The sequence below is a fragment of the Anas platyrhynchos genome, chromosome 1 (assembly GCF_047663525.1).
Source record: "Anas platyrhynchos isolate ZD024472 breed Pekin duck chromosome 1, IASCAAS_PekinDuck_T2T, whole genome shotgun sequence".
Taxonomy (NCBI): domain Eukaryota; kingdom Metazoa; phylum Chordata; class Aves; order Anseriformes; family Anatidae; genus Anas; species Anas platyrhynchos.
Genome location: NC_092587.1, coordinates 191,971,462 through 191,995,382, shown reverse-complemented (window position 1 = coordinate 191,995,382; position 23,921 = coordinate 191,971,462). Strand labels below are relative to the sequence as shown.

Here is a 23,921-nt window from a genome sequence, read left to right as displayed (position 1 = left end):
TCTCCTCCAGCTAAGTGACTGCTTCCTGTGTGGCACAGGTGAGGTGCTCCTCTGCAGTCTGGTTACATTTGCCATACAGAACTTCCGTTCTCCCACAGTATTCTTCAAGCCTCACATGAGCTCCTTTGATAAACAGATACAATTTTTTTCTCCTATTTTCCTGTACCTTTACCTACCTGTTCTGGTGACAAGTGCCCTGTAAGCTTTCTAGGTCAGACTAACGAGCGTGCAGTGGCCCAGCCACTCTTTTCCTATTGATGTTATATACTTTTACTGCACTCACTATTTCCCTGTGAGGCCTGCTTCACCTTATTGCCTGTAGGGATAACACCCAGGTGCATGAAGCTAACAGTACCACTGCTCTCTGCTTCCTATATATTTATTTCTATGACATAGAAAGAGAGACTTTTTTCCAGCAGTGACTCTTTGTGCCTTGTGCAGGTGGTCTGTGATGCCCAGCTCTTGGCAGTGACAACTGAGGGTGCTGAAGGTGATCTGTCTCCTTGCTCACCTCAGGTTGGTGTCTAAGGGCCCCAGAGCCACAACACTGGCACAGTTTTAAGAGCTTGCTGGTCCCTCTCCAATGCCCCGTGCAGCAAGATGGACAAGAACCTGGGAGCAGCGACCCCAGGAGACAGAAATGTCCAACTTGGGAGTTCAGTGTCCTTGAGAGGACCTTGGGGAACTTCCATCATGCTGACTGGCAGGTTTTCTGGAAGCAGCCTTTCTGGTAATAGGTGAATCTTCCCCAAGCAAAACTGAGAAAGCTGACACTTCACTTGCCCTGCAGTGTCCTGGTGAGCAAAAAAGTCCTTCAGACTTAACAGAAGGCGGTGACAGCTGGTTATTACGGGCCCTCAATGTTGGCGTGACTCACAACAAAAGGTAGGTACTGAGAGGCCCTGGTACTAGGGTTAGAAGGAAAAATATTGACAGAAGACCTCCTAAGGGACAGCTATTCATTTTATGTCTTCTTCCCACTAGGGTTTGTACCTGTATTTATAGATACATTCTGGTACATAGTACATATATAGTACATTCTATCATCAGTGGAAAATAATAATTGACAAAGGCAGCCTAATTTCTTTTAATATTCCAAATTTTCTGTTGTTCTATTAGGTGGATCTTCAAAGTGCCCTGACATGCACACTCACATTTTCAAATGAGGTTTGGGAGAAAAACAGAAGGAACAGTAATAATAATGAAAAACTCTAATGGAGCTAAGCAAATTTAATTCCAAAGCTGAGGATGCAATGTGAAAAGGTACCAGTAAGGGACATAAGCTGTCCTAGCAGCAATCCCGGACTATTGATTTTTTTTGTGAAGGATCCATTTGTTTTTGAGCTCTCTCCCAGAGGATGCCATTTAATTCTGCAGTAAGCATGCAGCAGGAACATGTGTTGTGCTTCACAGATAATACAAAGCAAAACAATTTGTTCACCCTTCTGCTTTAACTGGAAGGCATTGCATTTTTTAGAACAACAAGAAAGGACTGCTATATAAAGTTTCTAACATGATAACAATAATCAAGCAAGAACAAATAATCTCTGAAGAATACAAGAACAGTTTCTCTTAGCTTCTCCTTTTTTTTTTTTCTTTTTTTCTTTTTTTTTTTTTTGATGGGATCAAAAGCAGTTGATTTATTTCAAAGAGCAAGGGATACTGCTTATGTAGAATTTCTTTTAATTTAAGAAAAATAAAACTATGCAGACTGGGCTTCCAGTCCCAAATCTATTCCTACAAAATTGCACTGCTGTTCAAGCTAAATACAACTACTTTAGGAAGAGTCATGTCCCTCATTTCTTTTATGTACTATTTTTCTGAACTTCAATTACAGGTAAGACTAAAAATGAAGACTACAAAGAAAGAAGACATTTTACATTTGCCTCATTGTAAATGATCTGACTGAACTGACTGGTGTTATCAGTTTTGGGATTGCTTTACCAAAATCCGGTCTGGGAAATGCTCACAAACACCGAACTGAGATAATGGTCTCCAGAGCAGGAAGGTGTGTACTAGCTCAGAATTAGTGCTTGACATATATTTATTAAAGTTCAGACTGAATATAAGCATAACCAAATAGACCAAAGATGGCTGTAGAATTAAAATAGGCTAAATATTTTTAAAGCACTAAAAATCAAGGGGAATGGTTTATTTCAGTTTAACACTAATGACCTATAAAATGTCACAGAAATTGAAGCTGAAAAAAACATTAGAATTTGGAAAAAAAAATAAATTAGGAGTTTTAAACACCATTTAATACAAAGAAATATGCCGGGACTACAAGAGGTCAGAAGCAGAGGCAGGAAAGAAAAATAAGCTTTCATTTAGAAGAATGTAAATGGAAAAAAAGGTCCAAACCAGAAACTCTGTTTGATGGCACAGACAGACTCAGAAAGGAACTAGTGCCAAGAGACTGTGCTTAGAAAAGGGGAAAAATATGAAACTAATCTGCAAGCAATGTGGTGGCATGGCATGCAAGACATCTTCTGCCTGTGCACATGCACAGGGATATTGCTGAGGGCATGGGGAGGAGGGTTTCCCAAAACCATAGGAGACACAAATCACAGCCTCCCAGGGGTCCTGGGGCAGAGGTAGATCTTTTCCTCACTGCTGGGGCTGTGTGTGAACACCTGCACCACTTCACCACCTTCCGTGGGGGAAGGCAGGGTTGTGCTCTGAAGAGCGTAAGGTCTGTGGGTGCAGGTGGCTTTGCTAGAAACTGAAGACACGTATTCTACACATAACAGGCAAAACCCATTTGTTTTAACCATACTGTGATATCACTATCAATGAAAATTGCAGGAGATAGCTTCTCTGAAGACACTACGGTGGCACCAAGCCCATGCCATCATGGTCTTGCAGTGTTGGTCTGAACAGGCCAGGGTTTTGGGCTCTCCACCTCCTTCAGCAACACAGGCTTGAAGGGAGAAAACACTGGAAAAGGGCTCTCGCACCCTCCAGCACTTTCTGACTTTGATCAGAAAGTATGAGTCTTTCTTGAACAACAAAACTATCATCTGTTGAGCTTTCACTGCTGGTTTTAGTACAGCTCTCCCATCCATCCTTTCTATTCCTAAGGATGACAAACCCTCCTGAACAGCCACTGTTCCACCAGAAGATAAACATCTTTGCAAACCTCCAGATGTCACCTGCTGGCAACACAAGCTTTTTCTCTGCTTTTAATCTGTTTCTTAATGTACCCGGAAAACGTGCCCCAAGCAGCACTAAGCTATCAATGCCAGTGGACAAGGTTGCTGCTAAGGTGGCAAAGCAGGGTGTTTACTTTCACATATCTGTGAAGGAGATAAATTATATATAAAGGAAGTGGAGTGTCCTATTTTCTGCTTACTTATATTATTTGTCCTGACTGCTCTTTGTTTTTATTTTTTATTTATTTATTTTTTTTTTTTCCCATCAGAACTTAATGATGCTACATCTTCTGCATAAAATAATGTCTATGCAGAAAAGGTGGTGGTTGTGGGAGGCCTGAATGTGACTAATATATCCACATTCTCTGCTAATCATGATCCTAAAAAAAGCACGGAAAACCTTGTTTTCATCATGTGTGCCTAATGGGCAGGACCTCAGACATATACTATGAGGCACATTTTGAAATAAGAATGTCATTTCCAGAGTGGTGAAAAAATTTACCTCATCTGTAAAAACAGCAATTGATATCTGCTTGGTGTAGATACCAATACCTGCAGAGCATTTCCAATTTCCATTTTTTTCCAATTTTCCAATTTCCAACACTTCTAGAGAAAGCAAAGCTTTCAGCAGTGCATTTCCATAATTAGCAGCCTCTTTAGCATGTAACTCAATCCTCTTGGAGCGGTCAGACTACCTCTCCTCACTGTAACTGGGTTCTTCAGAACACTTTTTAATCTCAAGATTCTCAGCCAGACCTCAGAGTGAGAAAAAATATTTGTGATCCAAAGCTTGTTGTTTTACCCTGCTTTGCAGCCTAATTCTGTTCAGGCCATGTTCCCACATTTAAGGGTTTGTTCTTTATGTATGTTTGTTTGTTTTTTTTTCAAAGATAAGATTATCTTTTAAAATTACCCATGGATCTTTAAACACTGGACCCCCATGGCTCACAGATACCATGAACTATCACTCACAGTGAAGGCAAAATGAAAGATAAGACCAATCTCCATGTAAGAACCTTTAGACAACATCTACATTAGTACATGAAATGAAAAAGAGCTCAGTAAGGTGTGGTATGATTCATGTCCAAGGACATAACGATGACCCTGCAAAACAGAGTGGCAACTGCAAACTGCATATTGGAAATGGCCCAGGGTCCATGCTAGTTCTCAAACTGAACATGCTGAAAATGGGAGACTGCATACAACCTTGTGTCTATGCTTTGGCTCACACCTAGCATTTTTAAATTACTAGTACATCACTTTGCTGACAATGTGGGATACACAGACTTCTTTATTAGAGTCTGATCCTACATATAAAGAGTCGGACCCAGCAAGAGCTTGTATTTATGTTTCATTATATGACTGATGGGTAGACTTCAATGGTGCACAGTATCAAGAACATGCAATGAGAAAATATGTGGCCTGATTTCTATAGTTGAAGGAAAATAACATTACAGAATGTTTTTGTTTTTTTTTTTTTACTATACATCACCTAAGAGATACATCAGGGTATAAATATTGGTTGAAAATAAGAATTTATATAGCTGCCAAGATTGGAAGTATGAAAAAAAAAAAAAAAAAAAAAAGGCTTTTGCAACTTAAGAACAGAAGGGGACCTGAAAAAGAAGTTTCGCCTTCCACAAAACATCAAACTGTGTAATTAAAAAAAAATCTCAAATAAAAACAATTAAAATAAAAACAAAACAAAACAAAACAAAACAAAATTGTTGTCAAGGTTCATATAAAAGCTGGATGTGATTTGATTCTACTGAAATGATCTGATAACAAGATACAAAAATTCCACAGATCTAAAAAATATTTTTTGTTTCCAGTGGTGCACACAAGTTGCAAAATCTAGCCCTGTGCAGTTACTGGTCAGATCTTTAATTAGGCATTGATTTGATTAGGCATTGATTTGATTAGGCATCAAACTAGTAAAGCAGAAACAAAACAAAACAAGTAATCAATCCAAAACAGCATTTTTCATGGCATTACAAAAGACAAGAAATAAGATAGACCTTTGGCATGGCATGTATGTCCAAAGTCAGTTTAGCTTGGATAGAAATGCTTGGGTTGAAAGACAGACAGGGGCTTGTAGGCAAAGAACTATGATAACAACCTAGGCACTTGGTTTGAGGAGGTGTTTCATTTAGTAGCATAGAGCTCAGCACCAGGCAGGGATTTATTTTATGTGGCAGTGTCATTTAGCCCCAAATTTTCTTGTAAGATTTATCCTATCAAGTTTAAAGTGACAAGAACCCTGCAACCAATAAAAAAATGAATGTGAATATGCATGTGTAAGGGAAAAACAGAAATACTCTGTGACATATCTGTCATCTGTATTACTCTGGATACATACATGGACTTTATAAAGTCCTCAGAGCAAAACAAAAGGCTATACATTTAATAAAGATGTAAGCATAAAAAATCCAAATCAGATTTATACAGTGCCACGACTGTCTTTGGAAATACGATGCATAGCGTGAAGGTCATTTAAGCTAGAAGCAATGTGCTGAGCAAAGAACAGTGCAGGTTTGCAAGCACACAGTCTTCTCCAGCATGGGGGAAGGACCTTTTCCAGTGACCTGTGCCTGGAATTGCAGAGTCAGACTAAGACCAAAAAAAAAAATGTTAAAAACAAGTGTAGGCATCACAAGAGCTCTGGTTATGATGCATCCCAGGGAGGAGAGGGATGAGAATAACTACCAGACCATCTTTTTCCCAGATGCAAAAACAGCTGCAAGAAGTAAAAAGCTCAACGGCTTGTCATGCTCTGAAGCTGAGGCTTGGTCTTTCATCTTCCTGGTTTGGAAGCTGGAACCACTGTTCTCCATTTTGTAGTCATACAATTTCTTAAACTAGAGGGGATCTCAGGTAAGTCTGGCACACACACAAACATGAACACCCAGATAAAACAGTGTAGCTGACAAACCCCTTTGTTTAGCAATCTCCATTTGGCAATACAGCCCACCCAGCTGGTACAGAATCCCAGACTGCAAATAGGAACAACACAAGGTGCCTCAGTAGCATCTTGCAGAAGTTAATCTCATGGCATTTCACAACGGATCACTGTATCTGTGCTCCGGATGGGAAAACCTAAGGCTGTGAAAAGGCAGCCTAAAGCACTGGGGCAGGCAACTTCTGTGGAGCCTGGCCCAGAGCCACAGCTGTGAGGTTCATGCCCTCCCTGAAGGCAGGAGGCTGCATCCAAGCTTGCCAGTAAGGCAGAAATGGGCATGGCCATCTTTATGAGGGCATGGAAAAGTCATAAATACTATCCCAACCCAGCAAGGGGAAAGTTCACCCTGGAAAAATGCACCCTAATGTCTTCCTAAACTACATGCTGAATGGAAGGAGGCACCTAGGGAACTTGCGAGCTCAGAGACCGATTGTGCTGACAGAGGAAAATGCATTAAAAGACACGTTCCCAGTGTTCGGGCAACTAAGCCACTGTCATATAGCCCTGCTTAAGCACGGTACCATGGCAGGTGACATTATCCTCCTACACAGATCTGGTAACACAGTCCTCCAAATTCAGTTCCCTTCACTATCACAGAGACATTATGAAAAGCTGAGAAACTGTGGGGGAGTTTTGAAAAGAACATCAAAAAACCTCTGTGGGAAATGCATAGCCTGAATTTTTGGGGAAAGATTAAAAGCTAAGTTTGGACTTTATTGCTTGACTAAGCAATAAACAAGGAAGTGTGAAAGAACTCTACAAAGATCTGAAGCAGATAGACACCCACGACAAAGAGAACAGACTTCTTTATCAAAAATTAGGAAGGAATGTAATTGCATTCAATGGTACTGAACTAAAAAAGGGGAAATTAAAACTGATTATGAAAGAAAAAATGTCTTTCTGACAGTGATTTATTAGTCTATGGTTTAATCTCCCAAGAGGTATGCTCCTATGCTTGTTATATTTAAAAATGGTACCAGATGAACAACCAGTACACTTACAAAGCAAAAAATTCTTGTCCTTAGAGAAAAATAGGCTGAATGACTTCATATCTTTAAATTCTCAGACTGTATGTTTTGCTGCATTACACATACTGAATAATAATAATAAAAAAAGCCTCCAGCCCCTAGTAAATGTAGGCTCAGAAACCTTAAAACAAATGAATTATCATTTGATCCAGCGTTGTAAGTATTTTCCAGTGGTTACAGCTGTTGCAACAAACAAGGCAAAGATTTATTCTGTAAGCAATTAAACACGCATTATACACAATGCATTGTTTCCCCTGGCTTGCCAAGAATGACAAAAACATGTGAACTGTTCTAAGCTTGAAACAGACCCTTCAATGCAAACTTGGGCTAGAACAGTACAAGAGCAGGATTGGGATGCCAGGCTTTGTAAGATAACATTGACACATGGTTGAATAAACAAAACTGGTGTAATACAAAACATGAAGTTGAGCCTAGGAACCCACCTCTATGAGACTGTGAAGACACGCAGTTCTTGTTTTGATTTAAAAGACAACTGCAACCAACACTTGCTGTGAAGGGTTTTCACAGGTTCTTCAGTGTAGGTTGGAGGTCTAGCACATTTCAATTCACCAGTCACTTTCTCTGGAACTCAGTCAGAAGAAAAATGTAAAAGCAGACTAACTTCCCATTCTTCAGCCCACACTGAAGTTAAACTGCACCTTTACCTTTTGTGCAAAAGCAGAGTAGAGACTACTCACTAGGAAACAAGGTCTGGAAGAAAAGGCCATTTCCTCTTCCCTTGCACCCACAGTGGAAGGATGGACAAGCCTTGCCACACCAAGGCACCAGGAGTTACTTAATACCTATTTGCAGCATTACTACACAAGCTTAGTGCCTAATCAACCTCTTTACAGAATCAAACATGACATCTCTGTTCTCCCTACAAATTTGTCATCTAGAATTAGATTTCTATAAAAACACCTTCATACAGTGACACCAAAGAAAATGAAAGGTAAGCTCTTAATATATTATTGTAATTCCACATGCTAACATTCTTCAGCTGTTGCTAAAGCAGAGTTAAAGGGCAGAATATGAATTTGCAGAGCCAGAATTATGTTCTCAAGTCCTCAACAAGTGCTATTTTTCAACCAAACAACTAATGTGACGGACAGCTTAATGAGTGCTATTAAAAAAATTTGACAGTGTAAACTCACCTCATGTTCATACACACTGAGATGTAGTTTGGAGTAAATGTGAGATAATGACTGGATTTAACCCTCCTCCTTAGCGTAGACACAGAGAGGTCCACTGAGAGGATATCCATGGCATGTCAATTTGCTAATATAGTTCCCATCTGTCCTTGTATGCCCTCCTAATGGTCAACTCTACAATGGACTATAGCTGCAATGTCTTTCCTAGAAGACTCAATGTCTTCCAGTTGCAGCTGCACTGAGACTGGAATGGATCTGTTCCTATTACAGTGTTGAAACATCAAGTCCAAGCTATTGATATTTTCTGTTTGGTTACACAGACACAGGAAACCAGGACAGGGAACAGGATGATTTTTATCTTCTCCCATGGCACAGTAAATTTACTCTTTCATTTTACGTATTACAGTTTTCAATGCTGGAGCATTTCTAGCTTTCTGCTAGCTATACATGCTTATTGTTGATTAGGAGTATTTCTTTATGGATACCTATGGATTTCTTTATGGAAAATCCTTTCCAACATATGGTGTAGATAATGTGACTGATTTTAAGTCTGGCAAGCCAGGAACCATAAATCCCTTTGAAAACTAATTGATTTGCCCGGAACAGTTTTAGTACATAAATGTTTTGAATATCCTCCATATTATTTTAGCTGCCACTCATTCACAAGTATTCCAGATAGCTAGGAATCATTGATTTATTTCTCTCATTGTCAGTATTAATTTAGGATCTTTCCAATAAGTTTTGGGATGAGTTTCATTTCCTACTTGTCCAATAGCACAGTTTTGCCACTGACTAGTAAATCATGAAATCTCTCTCACTGGAAGTCAATTTGTATTTGTGTTCCTTCATAGATTTATTTAACAGGGATTGCTTGACCCCAACTGACATTTGAAAAGCAAGGAAAAGATTATCTTTCATATTGTTCGTTTTTGTTTTAACTTCCACAGCTATGTTGGGACTATAAACTGATTATGAACTGGGCTTCAGCATGGACGTGCAAGCTGAAGGGACAGAAAACCCATCATGAATCTTCAAGTGTTCCTGCACTTGGCAAAGGATGCTAGCAAGATCATGGCCCACAGCTATGTAACAGGTTCACTTCATTCATTTAATAAAAAAACAAAGCCACCATTCTGTTGGTGTCAGACAACTGTCAACAACTGCAACAAACCTGCTGCCCTTATTCTCTATTCTTACACTCTATGTCGTTGTTTAATCTCACTACTAACATGGCTGTGTGCTTCTTGAAATTTGCATCTTTCAATTTGTTTCTGCTATATTTTCCAAGAAATCAAGTTGATGCTGAATAAGGCTTTTGATAACTACCACACAAATAATTTTTTTTTTTTTTTTTTTTTTTTTTCTTACATAACATAGTAACATCTTATACTGCACATTAGCCTTTTCTGTCCTCATCTTTGTTCTCTAACTTACCTTAGAAAAGTAGGAACTTCCTCTTTGGGTCACTAACTTCCTCAGGAATTCTTAAAACAGTTCTGCTGGCAGGAAATGCAGTTCTTCAAAACCTAAAGCTGTTCTAAATAAGCAATGCCTTTAAAGTCTTGTTAAAGTCAATTATTTGGGACAGGATACTGGGTTTGAAAATAACATGCTTGCATTTGTGTAATCCTTTGAAGTTGTAAAGTGCTGCATTTTCTTGTCCTTGACCACGGCCACAAGTTTGGTGAATTTTCAAACAGTGTATAACACATTATTTGATTAAAGACGTAGTATTTTCAGCAGGAATTGGACATCAACAGGATTGCTGTTATGTTAAGACAGATCGATGACAACATCCTGCAAGGGAGCCACATTTTAACTGAGCTGTCAACAATTCAGAGACGGAGGAGAACAAATGGCCAGTTCTCCACCATGCAGTTCAAACAACAAAACTGCCAGGCATACATGCTTGCAGCTGGGAAAACATAGACGCTAAGGTCTATTTTGTTTTCTGATTAAAACAATTGTCTTATCAGTTGAAGTCTAAAACATTCCACTAACTTCTGTGTACTTGCTGGGCCTCATTTCTCAGTTTGGTATCTTCCTTGCCAGAAGGTTTGTATTTCCCTGGATGTAATTGAATTTCTCACCCATGCTTCTGGCTGACTCTTTTCACCTTTGATACATCCCCAAATCCAAGCCTGCTGCTTCTAAACTTTACAGTCAGAGGTTTTGCTAAAAGAAACTGGAATTGCCCTACTTTTGCTTTGCTTTCTAGAACCAGTCTTTCCTATTTCGCGCTATATTGGGTTTATGTTTTAAGTCTTCCTCTCCTAACCATGCCACAAATATTCTGGTTTCACAAATCCCCCTGATTCCCTTGTTGTGTTTCCTTAATTTCCATTCTCCCTTCTTCAGTCCAACTGAAACTGCTTTAATCTTGCTGTAATGAGCAAGTGACACTTGGATATCTTCTTGGTAAAGATGGAATTTTGCTTATCTTTCATGATGTAACTGCTTAGTTTGATATTGTCAGTCACACTCTGTCATTTGGATTTTTTATTTGTTCTTAAACTTTCAAGAATCTGCTTGTTTGGGTCCTCTGCCTCTCTGACTGCTGCTTTTTGACATTTCTGCTGCCTTCTCTCTGTCTGTGGACTTACCTCTTTGTCTGTATGTGTTTCCTAGATGCAAATGTTGGAATGAATCTTTTAATTAGGAACTTTGGCTGCCCCTGGAGCAGACAATGCTGCTGTGAAAGTGTCTGTCCAGTCGTGCCTTATCAACCCAGGTATGTCAGCACTGTTTCTGTTGAGCTACCTTTCGTTCTGCTCTGAGTACTAGGAGAACTGGAACACTCCTGCACACTGCTTCCTTTCTTCATCAAACCCTGCTGAAGGACAGGTTAGGTCTGTGAGATGAATTAAGCAACAGATTGAGGTTTGCTAGGTACTCAGGAAACTTCATTAAATAGAAAGTATTGCTTCTTCTCGTAAGAAATTATTTTGAGATGTTCATGTCTCAAGATGCACTGAGGCACAACCTCTCCTTATAATATTTCCCATTTTATGCTGGTTTTTAGAACACTGTAACACCTTCCAAATTAAAGAAGAAGTACATAGATCTTCTACTGATGTAAAATTGTGAAAGGAATGTTAAAGATTTGGGGCAAGTTTTATCTAATTAGAAAGGAATTAATTACTTCTGTCCTGAAATATGAAACTCTGTTAATTTTATGAGGATGATATGCCTTAAGCAAGGCATAGAAAACAGTTTTCGGAATGAACTTAAGAAAACAGAAGTTTTCTCATATAAACTATTACGAGTTATGCACATTGATGGAATTTATAAATTTTTGTTTTTGCTGTCTAGTTTGGACAGGAAATTAAAATTTAAATCAGAGAAAGAGTAGCAGAACAACAGATAAAGCTTCCACATGTGTAAATTCTGGCTTCTTCACTGTGAGATCTATTTCACTTTCAATCAATTTATTAACCAAGACATTCCCCCTCCATACCCATTCCTTTCCTTTGTACCCCCAGCAATTTACCAAGATTCCTTCTGTGGATTATCTAAAAGCAGGGAAGATGCTCATGCATCATTATCATGCCTGTTGTCACATTGGATATATTATATTGGTTTTCAGGCAGAATATTTTGTCTTGGAGACAGAAATGAAATATCTATTCTGTGAGAGAAGTGATGAGCTAAAACAGAATCACAGCAGCAAAGGCTCCTGCAGCTTCTGGGCTGGATTCAGTCCTGTGGACGGTGATAAAGGATTCATCTTTTACGGTTCTCATGAATCTGGTGACTGAATCTCTTCACTATTGTATTAACTCTTGCAAAGAAGTTTACTTATTTACATTTTAAAAAATTCTGCCTGATGCTGCATTATTTATGCAAACAAATCTGCTAAATAGGAGGATCCAGTCACTTAACACAGAATGACTGTCTTTGCATGAACATCACAATCAGTTTTAATATTGTACATTTTAATTCTCTGATTGTGCTTTAAATTTTTGTCATGAAAATGCTTAACAGGCAAATATCCAACAGTTTAAATGTAGTGTTTGCATCGGTCAACACTTTTTGCATGAGAAAACAATTACATTTTGTTAGTCTGCCTGTTGTGTCTTACCCCACTCTGTGACCAGTGCTCTTTGATCATAAATGATGAAGTATAGGCTGGATGTTTAGTGGAAAGACAGTTCTTTGTAAAATTCCACAATGGATCAAAACCCAAAGTCCTCTCTTTTCCATTCATTTCTTTAAGGCTTCTTCATTCAAGAAATGTTGTTACAAACAAGCAAAAATTACTTAGAATCTAACACATTGATATACATTTTAATGTTAAATTTATCCCAGGACAACTGTGCTTCTGTTCTTCTGTTTAACAGCACATGTATATCAGTTTTGATTTATAATTCCCAAATAAGCAAGGATTGGTATTAATGCCATGTGATGTTTCCTACTAATGAATTACATCAAAAAGAAAGATAAAAACAGATATGCATGTTTACTTATGGATGTATATATGTGCAAAAATATGTGTATGTAAATATATATTTTTTAATCTTACAACTTTTTATATATGTATGTTTGTACACATGTATGTTACAAGTTTTCCTAGGGCCCTTGTTTCCAACAATGGTTTAAGTCAAAGTTCCCAAACATGGACTTCATTTAAGATTAATGAAAGGATTAGTAAGGCAACAGCAATTTACTGTTATAAATGTTGAACAAATATATGCCTCTTACAATAAACTTAAAATAATGGTTCTAATTAGCAAATGGAATCCAACATTTTCCAGTTGTCTAATTAAAATGAAATTAGATGCAGAGTTGGGAATTTTAATTCAAAACATTCACCTTTACTCTTCAAACGTGTTGCTGAATGAGTTCCTAGATTATTCTAGTAAATGTCCCTGCTAATGTACTTGTAAAACGCAGGGTCTGATCTTGTTAACATTCCCTTTCAGAAAGAGGACATCAGAAGAATTTCACTTCAGAAGGAAAAGGGGGATTGTATAAAATGATTTCAAACAAGCAAAGATTATTTCCATGTGTAATAACATAATTTATTTTACATTCCTACATCTCAAAATAATTGATGTTGTATTCTTAGTAATTACTGAATACCGACTTGCTAGAAGCAAGATTCCCCAGTTGAGGTAACTGCTCTGAAACCAATGGTGGAATGAAATTTTACATTTGTGAAGATATGAAAAATTCTCATCACCTCATTTAAGGTGTGCAACCCAGGGCCCTGTCTCCTGACATTGCCTACCTACCTGTTAGAAGCTGTGTAAGTAACCAAAGGTAACTTGTCTTCCTCTATTTCACAAAGAGCATCTGTTGTGAAATACTATACCCTTGGAGTAAGAAATTACATCAAGTTTGAGGAAAAAAAAAAAAAAAAAAAAAAGATTGGAATACCACAGTGCCTTGTATGCTGTAAACTAATATTTCTAAGGCAACACAACGAAGAAAAATGAAAAAAAATTGTTTGAGAAAAAAGCACTTTAAGTGATAGTGTCAGGGAATAATTTCAAACAAATTTTCAACTAAGTGAGGTTCCTGCCTAATAGCCATCCTGGGCTTGGTCCAAACCTCTTTTGCTTTAGGTCTGTGAAGCCTGAAGGAAAAGAAAATTTTTAAAGATGTTCAAGGGAGACATTTCTCCATGTGAATACTCAGGTTATATCAACAAAGTGCACAGCTACAACTAGAGGCTTTGGTTGTGAAATATGCCAAGACACGAGCTGCCAGCTGTGCATACTTACCTTCTTCTGCACCATCACAGACCACCACAGAGTATGACTGTCTTCTTCTAGCTGTGACAGTACACTTCTGACTCAACTTGGGGTGGGTGGAGCTCACAAAATAAGCTCCTGGAGTCAGCGCCACCCTGGAGCTCCCACCTCCAGGGAGTTGTATGACTTGGGAAAAAGTGTATCAAGGACTAGTAACACCAACAGCACATGGATCGAATGTGCATGGATCGAGTGGCGACATGGATCTCACCACTTCCCTCCAAAACCACCCTTGCTGTTCCCCCTTCAGCCTTCCTAGTCCCTCAGACCCAGAGAGGGGACAGCAGAGTCAGAGATGGGCAGAGGATGTGGAGGGAGGTAGAGTAAGTGGAAAATGTGAAGGGATCCAGCCTTGACAAGCAAAAACTGCTAAATGCTGTGTTTAGATGCTCAGATTTTTTGTCGTTGTTTTTGTTTTGTTTTTCCATCACATTACTGCTCCCTTGCCCATTGTCCCTTATTTTATATTTAGGCAGTTAATTACTCTCATATATCCATATGGCTTTCAAAACTGTCCTGTTTAAGATCACCCTTGCAATTCTTCAGTCTTTTCTTCCAGAGCCACTTTGAATTCTAATCCCACTACCCTGAGCCTCTTCATCTTATGTAGGTTGCTTACGTTGCATGCCTAGTTTTACAAAGGCAAATGTGATTTTTATGGATACAAGTGTAATTTATGAATTATAAGAAAAAAATAATAAAAAATCCCTTTTTGTTTCTCTAAATTGCACTGAAATGTGAAGTTAATGCAAAAACACAAGTACACAAAGATAATGAAGTATGTCTCTGCTAAGCTCAGTGGTGCATCATTTGTGCCTCATGCGGAGTGCTGAACTAAGTAAAAACTTGATCTGCATCAAATGAAGTGAACTTAACTGACTTCCTTGAAGATTCATAATCAAGAAGACCAGAGAGCAATGTTGCAATGTTGTTTGGCTGCATGGATAGCAGGGAGAAATTCGTCCAGTCATTCTGGCATCAAGCTCTGAAGATGCAGCTGATCAATAAACTCAAGCGAACACTCCAAATTGCTTGCTTCATTTTTTTTTTTTTTTTTAAATTAACAACCTCATTCAGGTGTACAAATAAATAACTGCCATGCAGATACCAACTCCACACATAAGAAAAAAACAAGGGAGTTAAACGCTTGCACATATCTTGCATACAGTTTTCCAGGTAAGCCCCCAGAAGTAGCCTTATCATGCAGAAGGTTACAAGGGAAAGAAAAAAAAACAGTGTAAAGGTCTTTCATTTTGTCTGATACAAAATACCATATGGTTTTGCATGCTTCGTTAATGCTCCCTGCTTTGCCACCTACAAAAGCACAATGAGTTCAACCTTCAGGGGTCAGCAGTGCTCAGCATATCTCTGTGAACCAAGCTCAGAAAGGCTGCGGGGACTGTTGGATAAGGGCTGAATATGCTGAATATTAATCACACAGTTTTAGGTTGGACCATTTGTAATCTGAAAACTATCTAGGTATGTATCATCCCCTATCTCACTGAGATGTAAGAACGCTGCTAATCACCAGCACAGCTCTCTCTGAGAAAAAAAAAAATAAAATTAAAAAGTATTTCGTTCAGAGGGTGTATTAGAGAGTATTCTTGTGAATCGATTTGCTAGAGTATAAAATTCACTGTTTACTTATAGTGTTGAAATTAGATAAATAGAGTAGCTTTTCTGAGCTTTCTAGTGCAGAGAGTCGTGTGTTTTGAGTGATAACATTCATTGTTGGAAAGTCTAATGCTATCAGTACGTGGTCTGGAATCAAGGTTGCTAAAGCATCAGTTTTTTGTAGCTGCACTGAAATACAAGCAGGCTAAAGAGAGGCTGCTTCAATGTCTTTTTTATGCCCAGTGGTCTTTTATACAATGTTCCGCCTACATTTTAGTCTTTGAAGATTATCTTCAAATTAGAGTAAATTAGAGCTCAGGATTTACTCACAGTGCAATGCTTTACTCCACTTGAAGCCTACCAATTTAAATGCAAAGAAGCACAATCTTTATGGTTTTATACTTGTCTTGACAATGCGCTGTTTATGGATTCTTTTTAGCATACATAGGCATACATGCATGCAAAGCCAAGAGGTTGAAGTGAAATGACTTAAAACAGTGAGTCCTGTTACAGCATTAACGTTACTGCTATTTCAAGCTTTCTCACTCTTGTTAAGTAACAGTGGACTAACAAAAGGGAATAAGAATTGCGATGGATATGAAAATATAATGATGACAGTATAATAAATTACTGCTTACCATTTCCTGAGTGTTTGCAAAATCTGCCTCTTTCGAGCTACACTGCACCAAAAGCATTATAATATTAATCAGGATAATACAAGGAATACATATTTGTATCAAAACCTACTTAAATAATAAGCATTCCTGTTCTCTAAATACAAATTTATTTATTTTTAAATGTTTTCATCTCATTGAAACTGTACATGATACACTGGTAATGCTACTGCATATACAAACTGATGTGTTCATATGTTTATACATGGTTAAAAATACAGCCTGAGCATTAACACACTGTGTCTTGCATGTGGAATTTTATTGCATGTAGAATAAACTGATCTGCATCTAACTCAGAATCGCAGCAATAACCCCTGAAGGTATTTTTATTTGCCCTCAAATGAACATTAAAAAAGGAGCAGCCATTTCTTTGCTATTTCTGCAGCATCTGTCAAGGCACTGGCAGTGCAGCCTCAGTGCAGAAAGTGTTAGTGCTTCTGAAACATGTTATTAGTGTAAATCTTGGCCTGGACTTGACTTTATTTTATATTTAATGACAGAATGTCAAAACTACTTTGAGATGTATTAATGTAGTTGCTGGAATGAAAATTCTTCTAGTCAATTAGTCTTTTGATCTAATACAGTTAGCTGCACTACCCGGTCTTCAAGTACTGATGCTCTTTTACACTACAATCTGTCTTCCATCCATTATATAGTGAGATGACTTACCACAAGGGAGTAACAAATCTTGAATCCAGGTTTAGCCACAAAGTAGTCATCGGATTTGAAGGTTATCTTTATCTGATTTGTTCTTGATGTTATTCTTGGAGGTACTTCCTTGTGCCCACACCACCGTCCTCGTATAACAGTGCTGGTCTCCGACAAATCTTCCACTTCCACAAAGTCATACCTAGGAACCAGTTTGAAGGATTAATTTTTGCTGGCTCTGGTTACAGAAAGTGGCTGTAAATAGACAGGAGCTGGAGCTGGAGAAGCACAGACAACTGGCCCCCATTCTCTACTGCAAAACATTGGGCTAAATATTACAAATGGTGTACATGCCTGCATAACACGAAACATACTAAGCTGCAAGCTGCAAGCTACTGCCTGGCTGCTCAAATGGCTATTTCTGGTACTCCTGGAACATGGCAGACAGTATTCTATACAATGTCGAAATAGCAATGTCAGGCATTTAGACCTGCTTGGTACACAGTAAACACACGCATTGTGCTTCACGTGGTGGATAAATAATTTAGAGATCTGATAAAATATTATTTAAGGCAGGCTGCCTGAGCTGAGCAGCTGCAAGCATTTGTGAGCTTGGTGGTGGTCCCTGAACTCCCTGCAGCAGCGGCCACTGGCTCCTGTCTGCTGTGCTGGGGCAGGAGCCAGGAGAAAAGGAAGATGCTGGGGGCACATGGGGTAGTACATGCTGCTGAAAGGTGATTTTTAGGACCTTCCTTGTAGGTGGAATATGCTCCTGCTACATTACACCCTGGCCATGTACAGCCCTGGTGCTCCTCAGTCCAAACATGGCTCTGCCAGGAGCAGGAAACACCAAACCCCAGGGATGGGAGGATAAGGTGATGGTGTTTGCTACCATGGCCTCCTTGTTCATGTGCTTGGGTCATTTATTGAGCTCATTTATTGAGCTGGAGAAAAAGAAGAAAGAGACCAGAGTCCTGATTTCACTGCATCTTTGAGGAAAACAGTCCCTCGATATCCATGGAGCCAGAATTAGGCCCCACACATTGCAGTCAGCAAGGGAGAGGTGATGACAAGGTGGGCAGTCTGAGTGCAGGCAAGGGGAGACAGGGAAAGCTGCCATCCCCACAGCACAGCTAAGCCTGAAAACCTTGGAGGTCTTCACTCAGGAAAGGCTTTTATTGCCAAAGCACGTGATCCTTCCAAAGAGGGAGTTTAATATCGTTAAATGACTTTTAGTAAAAATGTGGTATCAAAGAGCTCCCCATCCCCCGGGTCTGTGGACCAAGTGCCTGCCTCTCTCCCCACTTGTGGGAGTTGAATAGGTCTGTAAATAACAGACCTGCTTTCCTTTTTCTGCTGAGAGCCCGTGTAAAAAAAAAAAAATAATAAATCCAAGCATGATGCAGCTTGAGAATATCAGCCCTGCTGCTTTTACATTCACAACCCCCAAATTACACAGGACAGAAAATAACAGATTCACCATAACTGAATCACTACATCTGCCCAAACCCTGCTGAAGCAAACATTTTTTTGTGACACTAGAAAGTTTAGTTCAGGACTGAGGTAAATTTGTCTTGGGCACTCTCCACCATCCTCCGGCAAGGCCTGTTTTCTGGTGGGGATGGATGTGGTACCGCAGAACTCCCCCACTGCCCATGCAAATGTCCTCCACTGCCCTGGGCAGTGCATCATCCCCTTTGCTGAGCTGGCAGGTACAGATGGGGCCATGCTTTGAAGTGGTGTCAGCTCAAGGACACTTAGGTTGCCCAAAGCTCCTGCCCCAGTGCCCTGCAGGCCCAGCCTCTTGCCCTGCCACCTTCCCTGAGGCCCTGTGCCAAACAGATTGGCTCCTCCAGCAGAATCCAGTAAATACATTTCCTAACACAAGATGTTGTGTCGTTTTCAGTAGGAGATTGAACAAAACCTTGTAGGCTTTTGTGAAAATTGCCCTGACTGGCTTCCACTTCCTAAGACCAGGAGCCAGAGCAACTGCTAGCAAAAATGGGGCAAAGCCCTTCTAAGTACGTTTCTCTGCTTTCAACACCAAAGATTTAGCTGCAAAAAACATGGAAGTAGCTGCAATTTCTGTTCTATATGTGCATCCACAGAGCCTCAGAGGCTGCATAACTTAATTGCTTGTCAGAATCACCCTTTATCAATTACCTGTGGAAATGCTAACAACACTTCTAGAAAGATCTGCAAAACCTGAAATATTTCCCCCTCTGAAACAGCTCTGCTAAAATGTACCTTTTCATTCCTCAGCCTGAATGAATTTCAATCAGTTCAGCCTTAATAGTATGCAAATTACAATAATTAGCATTAATGAAAAATTGAAAGAAAACACTAGGAACTTTCTGGAAAAAATCATAAAGTCAAAAGCAAGTACAAAAGGAATCTAAGGTGCAGAGACCCTGAATAACTTGTTCAATACACACAGCATTCAAACACATGCTCTACTCACAGCATTCATTTCAATTAAAAACGTGCCTAGCTGTCTGTCTAAAGCAGCACTGGAGGGATTGTAAGGGACTAAAGTTGAAGAAAAAAACTAGTTTTGAAAAATATATCAGGCATTAACAAAAAATCTAGCTATGCATACAGAAACGAACAGGCTTAAAGCCATTACAAGCTGTCTCTCTGAGAAATTCCTCGCTCTGGAAGTATACTAGGCAAATAAAACTGCAGTAACTCCAGGGAAAGCTCTATTTCTGAAAAGAATGTGATATTTTTCCAGCTTCTATAGACATATGGATTATGGAAGGTCTTTGCTTCTCTCTGAATCCTAAATTAGCTTCTCTGGGAAAAGCAGGCCGCATGTCTTCCAAGATGGTCAAAGTCCAGAGTTCCAATAATGCCTTGACTTCCCCTCATCATGCCACCACCTTTTATGACTCTTAAAAGAAAATATTTCATCTTTTTCCATGGCAAATTAGCTCCCTGTTTCAAAGTTGCAATGATTTAAGGTCAGCCACAGTTTATCCGCTATGTAAATATTAACAGGCCGCTTCTGTATGCATTAGGCTTTCAATCTGCAAAAGTGTTCGAGGTGCTAGGAGGTAACTTATTACTGTGCTGCTGATCTTAGACCAACAGCACCCGAGCAGAGCAGAAGCTGCCAAGACAATAAATACGCAGGGGAGGAAAGCCAGCTTCAGTCTGTATTCCCTTATTGCTAAATGGAAAACAAACCTGCAGAAATGGTTCTCTCTATTGGTAACGCAGAAAATCGACAAAGCAAAAACACAAAAAAGATCCACCCTGTAAAACCCTGCAGAGCTACCAAGTCCTATAAATGCAAATTAATTGACAAAGAAGATAAGATAAGCAGGGGCTGGGTGTGCAGAAATCCTTACAGCTGAGTTCTCTACATAGATACGGCACAAGTAACGGCATGATCAGGCAAAGAGCTGGAAGCTGAGACTTGAGCTTTTGAAGTAGACAGCATCACAGCAATCTGGCTTTCCGAGCACACAGAAAACTTGAGCCTGCTATCCCTCACAGACCACATAGTTGAACAAAGGAAATATAAACAAACCAAAAAATTGTTATTTATAGCATTTTAGTGAATGCTGGAGAGATTCAGCTTTGTGCTCTGCTATTGCAAAGCAGTTTATCCACCTGGGTTAATCAGCCAGATCAACTGGGCTTATGGCCATTTTGGCTTAAAAGAAAGAAACAAAGGAACTGCAATACAGTAGAGTATACTCTATTAGATATATTACTGTGCAGAGTATACTGATGTTTGTGGGCCTACATGTAAAGGATTTAAAAGAAACTGTGCCAGTGAAGAATAGCATTAAAGATAAACAAATAATTTGAAGAACTTCATTATACATTTCAAGGCATTTTTATCTGTCCCTCACATCCCAATACATACGCATACCTACTCATGAATTCCTCCCAGTGCCTTACACCTACTGAAAAAGATGTGTTTGTCTGGCTGAAACATGACAGAGCTGATAGAGGACAAAATCCTATTAAAGTACTTTCTGAGCTGTTAGGTAGCTGGATTTGAGTGTACAAGTGCATTGTACCTGGAATGTTACAGAAGGACTAAAGCCTGCCAAAACTGCTTCAAGTCTAGGGCAGCTCAGTTTGTGATAAACTCAAAGACCAAGGCAGATTGGAAGGAACTCCTGGAGGCTTGGGGCTTGAAGCAGGGCCAGGGTTACTCAGGTTTCGGTTTGTGGTGTCATGCCAATGTCCACACCATTATGCTATGTCATACTAAGGAACTCTTTGCAAACTTCCACACAGCACGGTTTGCCACTCACCTGCAGATTTCATTTTCAGGCTCTTCCAGTCCAAACTGATTATCGAAGGTGAGCTGGATCCTGGTGCTCTCTGGGGAGTGGAGCCGCCATGTCAGCAGGAGGTTCCTGGGGTAACTGCTCGGGAAGCGAGGACTGTGAATGCAGCCGTTCCCTGCCACGCTGATGGTCTCTTCTTTTCGGTACAAGTCTGTGAGGTGATTGCTCTCTGTTAGTAGTCACAACTTGTAGAAATTAGTATGTTGTTCCAGTTACAGGAAGGCAAAAAAATACAACAATTTATAAAACAGAACAAATTATTTGCATTTAAAGTCTGTGACTTCTTAAGACTTTTTAAAGTTGGAACTAGGAGCATTCATTATTAAATAGGAAGCACAATGTACATTCTCTTAATTCAACCCCCATTAAACAATAAGAACAACAATACTCAATTGTATACAGTCTTTATTTTATGATAAATATATCATTACTTTTACATCAATATTGATTATATAACTCCCTTCTCACCATTTCAGTTTTAAAACAGAATTTGAACTTTAATAAAAGTTGTAAACATGAGAACAATCAAGTAAGACAGAGCAAAGTGAAAAGGCAAACATCCTTGTTCCCCAAATTTGGTGTTCTGGGGAGAGATGCCCTCTAAGCAAAGCAGCAATAACAAGGAAAGAGTGACTGAAAGCTTGTTTATTGTGCTTAAGTATTTCCTCTCAGAAGCATGTGTTAGGTCACATCCTGACAGTCTTCTTATGGCGTGATTCTTCTGGTGTCAAAGGATCATTAACACAAGTAGGTACTCCACACTTACAATGACAAAACAGAAATCAGAAGCTGGCTCGTCCACCACCATATTGAGTAACTTCAAGACAAACAACCACGCTCTTACTTAATTAAAATTTCACAACTTTGCCTGAGCAAATACTCAATTGTTCCTAAAGTTTGCTTATACTGAGGTAAAACTTCAGCTGCTGTAAATCCCTTACTCCAAGGATAACGGAAACCGTGTCAAGACCCAGATCTCTAAAAGTCAAAGGATCCTCTCAATTGCGCCATGTACTTGCATTGTCCAGCTGTTACCAATAGTGGGATTTGACTCCCAGCACCGACAAATGGCAAACAACTAGATTTTTGTGCATTGAAAATTTTAGTGTGGTGAAATTTCAAAGATCAGGTGGCTTCAGCGCAACATGCAGTTTCCAGTCAAGATATTTGAATCTGAGCCTCCACATGTGAAATGGCTATCTACACTCCCCATATGATGCATGGAGATCTTGAGTAACTGAGCCCAGCTCAATTACTTACAGATTTCTAACACCGTTTACAATACCATATGATTTCCTTTGTGGTCTCCATGAGGATGGAGAGGTCCAGCAACACATCTATCAGCCTCAGACAGAGTCCTGTGGAAGCTGTGCTGTCTCACAGAGCCACCTGTGTGTCAGCAAGCTGAACTCCTCCTCAGCATAGCCAGAGGGACCTATACTCTGACAGGTCTTCACTCAGTTACCCAACTGCATTGAACAAATGTTAACTAATGGGAACATGGGCACTAGCTTTCATGTAAACATCTGAGCTTTGGTGTCCAGATCTTAAATTGAACATCAGCCCCAGTTCTCTTCTGAAAGTTTGGTCAACCTCCACTGCAGGCAGCCTAAATGTAAAACCAGTGCCTTCTCCTGGCTTTGGCTATTGAGGAATTCTCCCTCCCAAACCACTCTACTTAATTTCAGGACCAAGACTCAATAATACACCGAATATGCCTCCTTTCCCCCCAACAAAAAAACAAACAAACAAACAAACAAAAAACTAAGCAAATAAATTTTGTTTGTTAGCTAAATACTTATGGAAAATAGAAACACAGAGAAATGTTGCAAACTTCATGGTAAGTGAATTTACTTTTCAGGTGGCTTTTCACTGGTTTCTGGCTGTAAATACCACCTTCCAAAAAGCTGTAAGCAGTGTGGATGTGTGTCAACGGTTCATTGTACCCTTCTGACAAGGTAATAATTCTTGCATCCAAACAACCTGAAACTTAAAAGTCTGTGTTTCTTGTAAAAATCTCCAAAGATCTATTTGTGACATCTTTTTAAGATGCTTTCATTCAAGATGAAATGTTTTCACACCCTGAGCCATCCTTTCTAAGCAAATACAGACTTGACTAGATAGTTCACAAAGTTTTGTTTGTTTTGTTCTGTTTTGACCAAGTGATTTTGCACTGGGAAACTGACCGAAAATTCAGTGAAAATAAAGACCACCCACAAGTCAGTTTTGTTGTAATTTCCATCAGGAGCATCTATAAACAAGGCTGTTTTCTATATATATTTTTTTTCTGTAACAACAACAACACCAAAAAAAGAAACCAACCAACAAACAACAAACTATTTTTTTTTTTTTTCCTAATCTTTTCTTTTTTTTCTCCTCTAATCTGGAATGAAACAAAATGTCCAGCCAACCCTACTGAGTTCCTTCAGAAATGCTGAGCAACTTTGGACTCTGAGAACACCCGGTACACCCACCCAAGAGGACAGAGGATATTCACAGAGTCCAAAATGTCCAGAAAAATGGACAAAAATAAAACAGTTTTGATGAAAGCAAATCCTGCACTTTTGAATGAAGCAACCATTCCCTAAGTCAGAACAAAGGTTGCTGTATTAAAACATGGCAAATTCCTC

General features: G+C 39.3%; 1 protein-coding gene across 6 annotated transcripts in view; it reads right to left on the bottom strand.

The window, feature by feature from the left end:
* Positions 1-23,921, bottom strand: part of PDGFD (platelet derived growth factor D) — a 145,416-nt gene that overhangs the window by 38,789 nt on the left and 82,706 nt on the right. For 2 of the 6 annotated variants that reach the window (XM_027465069.3, XM_038175904.2), the window contains exons 2-4: positions 21,256-21,460; positions 17,003-17,183; positions 16,298-16,339 (exon numbers count right to left, since the gene is read on the bottom strand). In XM_027465069.3, the coding sequence (XP_027320870.2) occupies positions 16,298-16,339; positions 17,003-17,183; positions 21,256-21,460 (428 nt within the window). The remainder of the gene's footprint in view (positions 1-16,297; positions 16,340-17,002; positions 17,184-21,255; positions 21,461-23,921) is intronic. The other 4 variants (XM_038175916.2, XM_038175900.2, XM_038175891.2 and 1 more) reach the window with 3 other exon arrangements.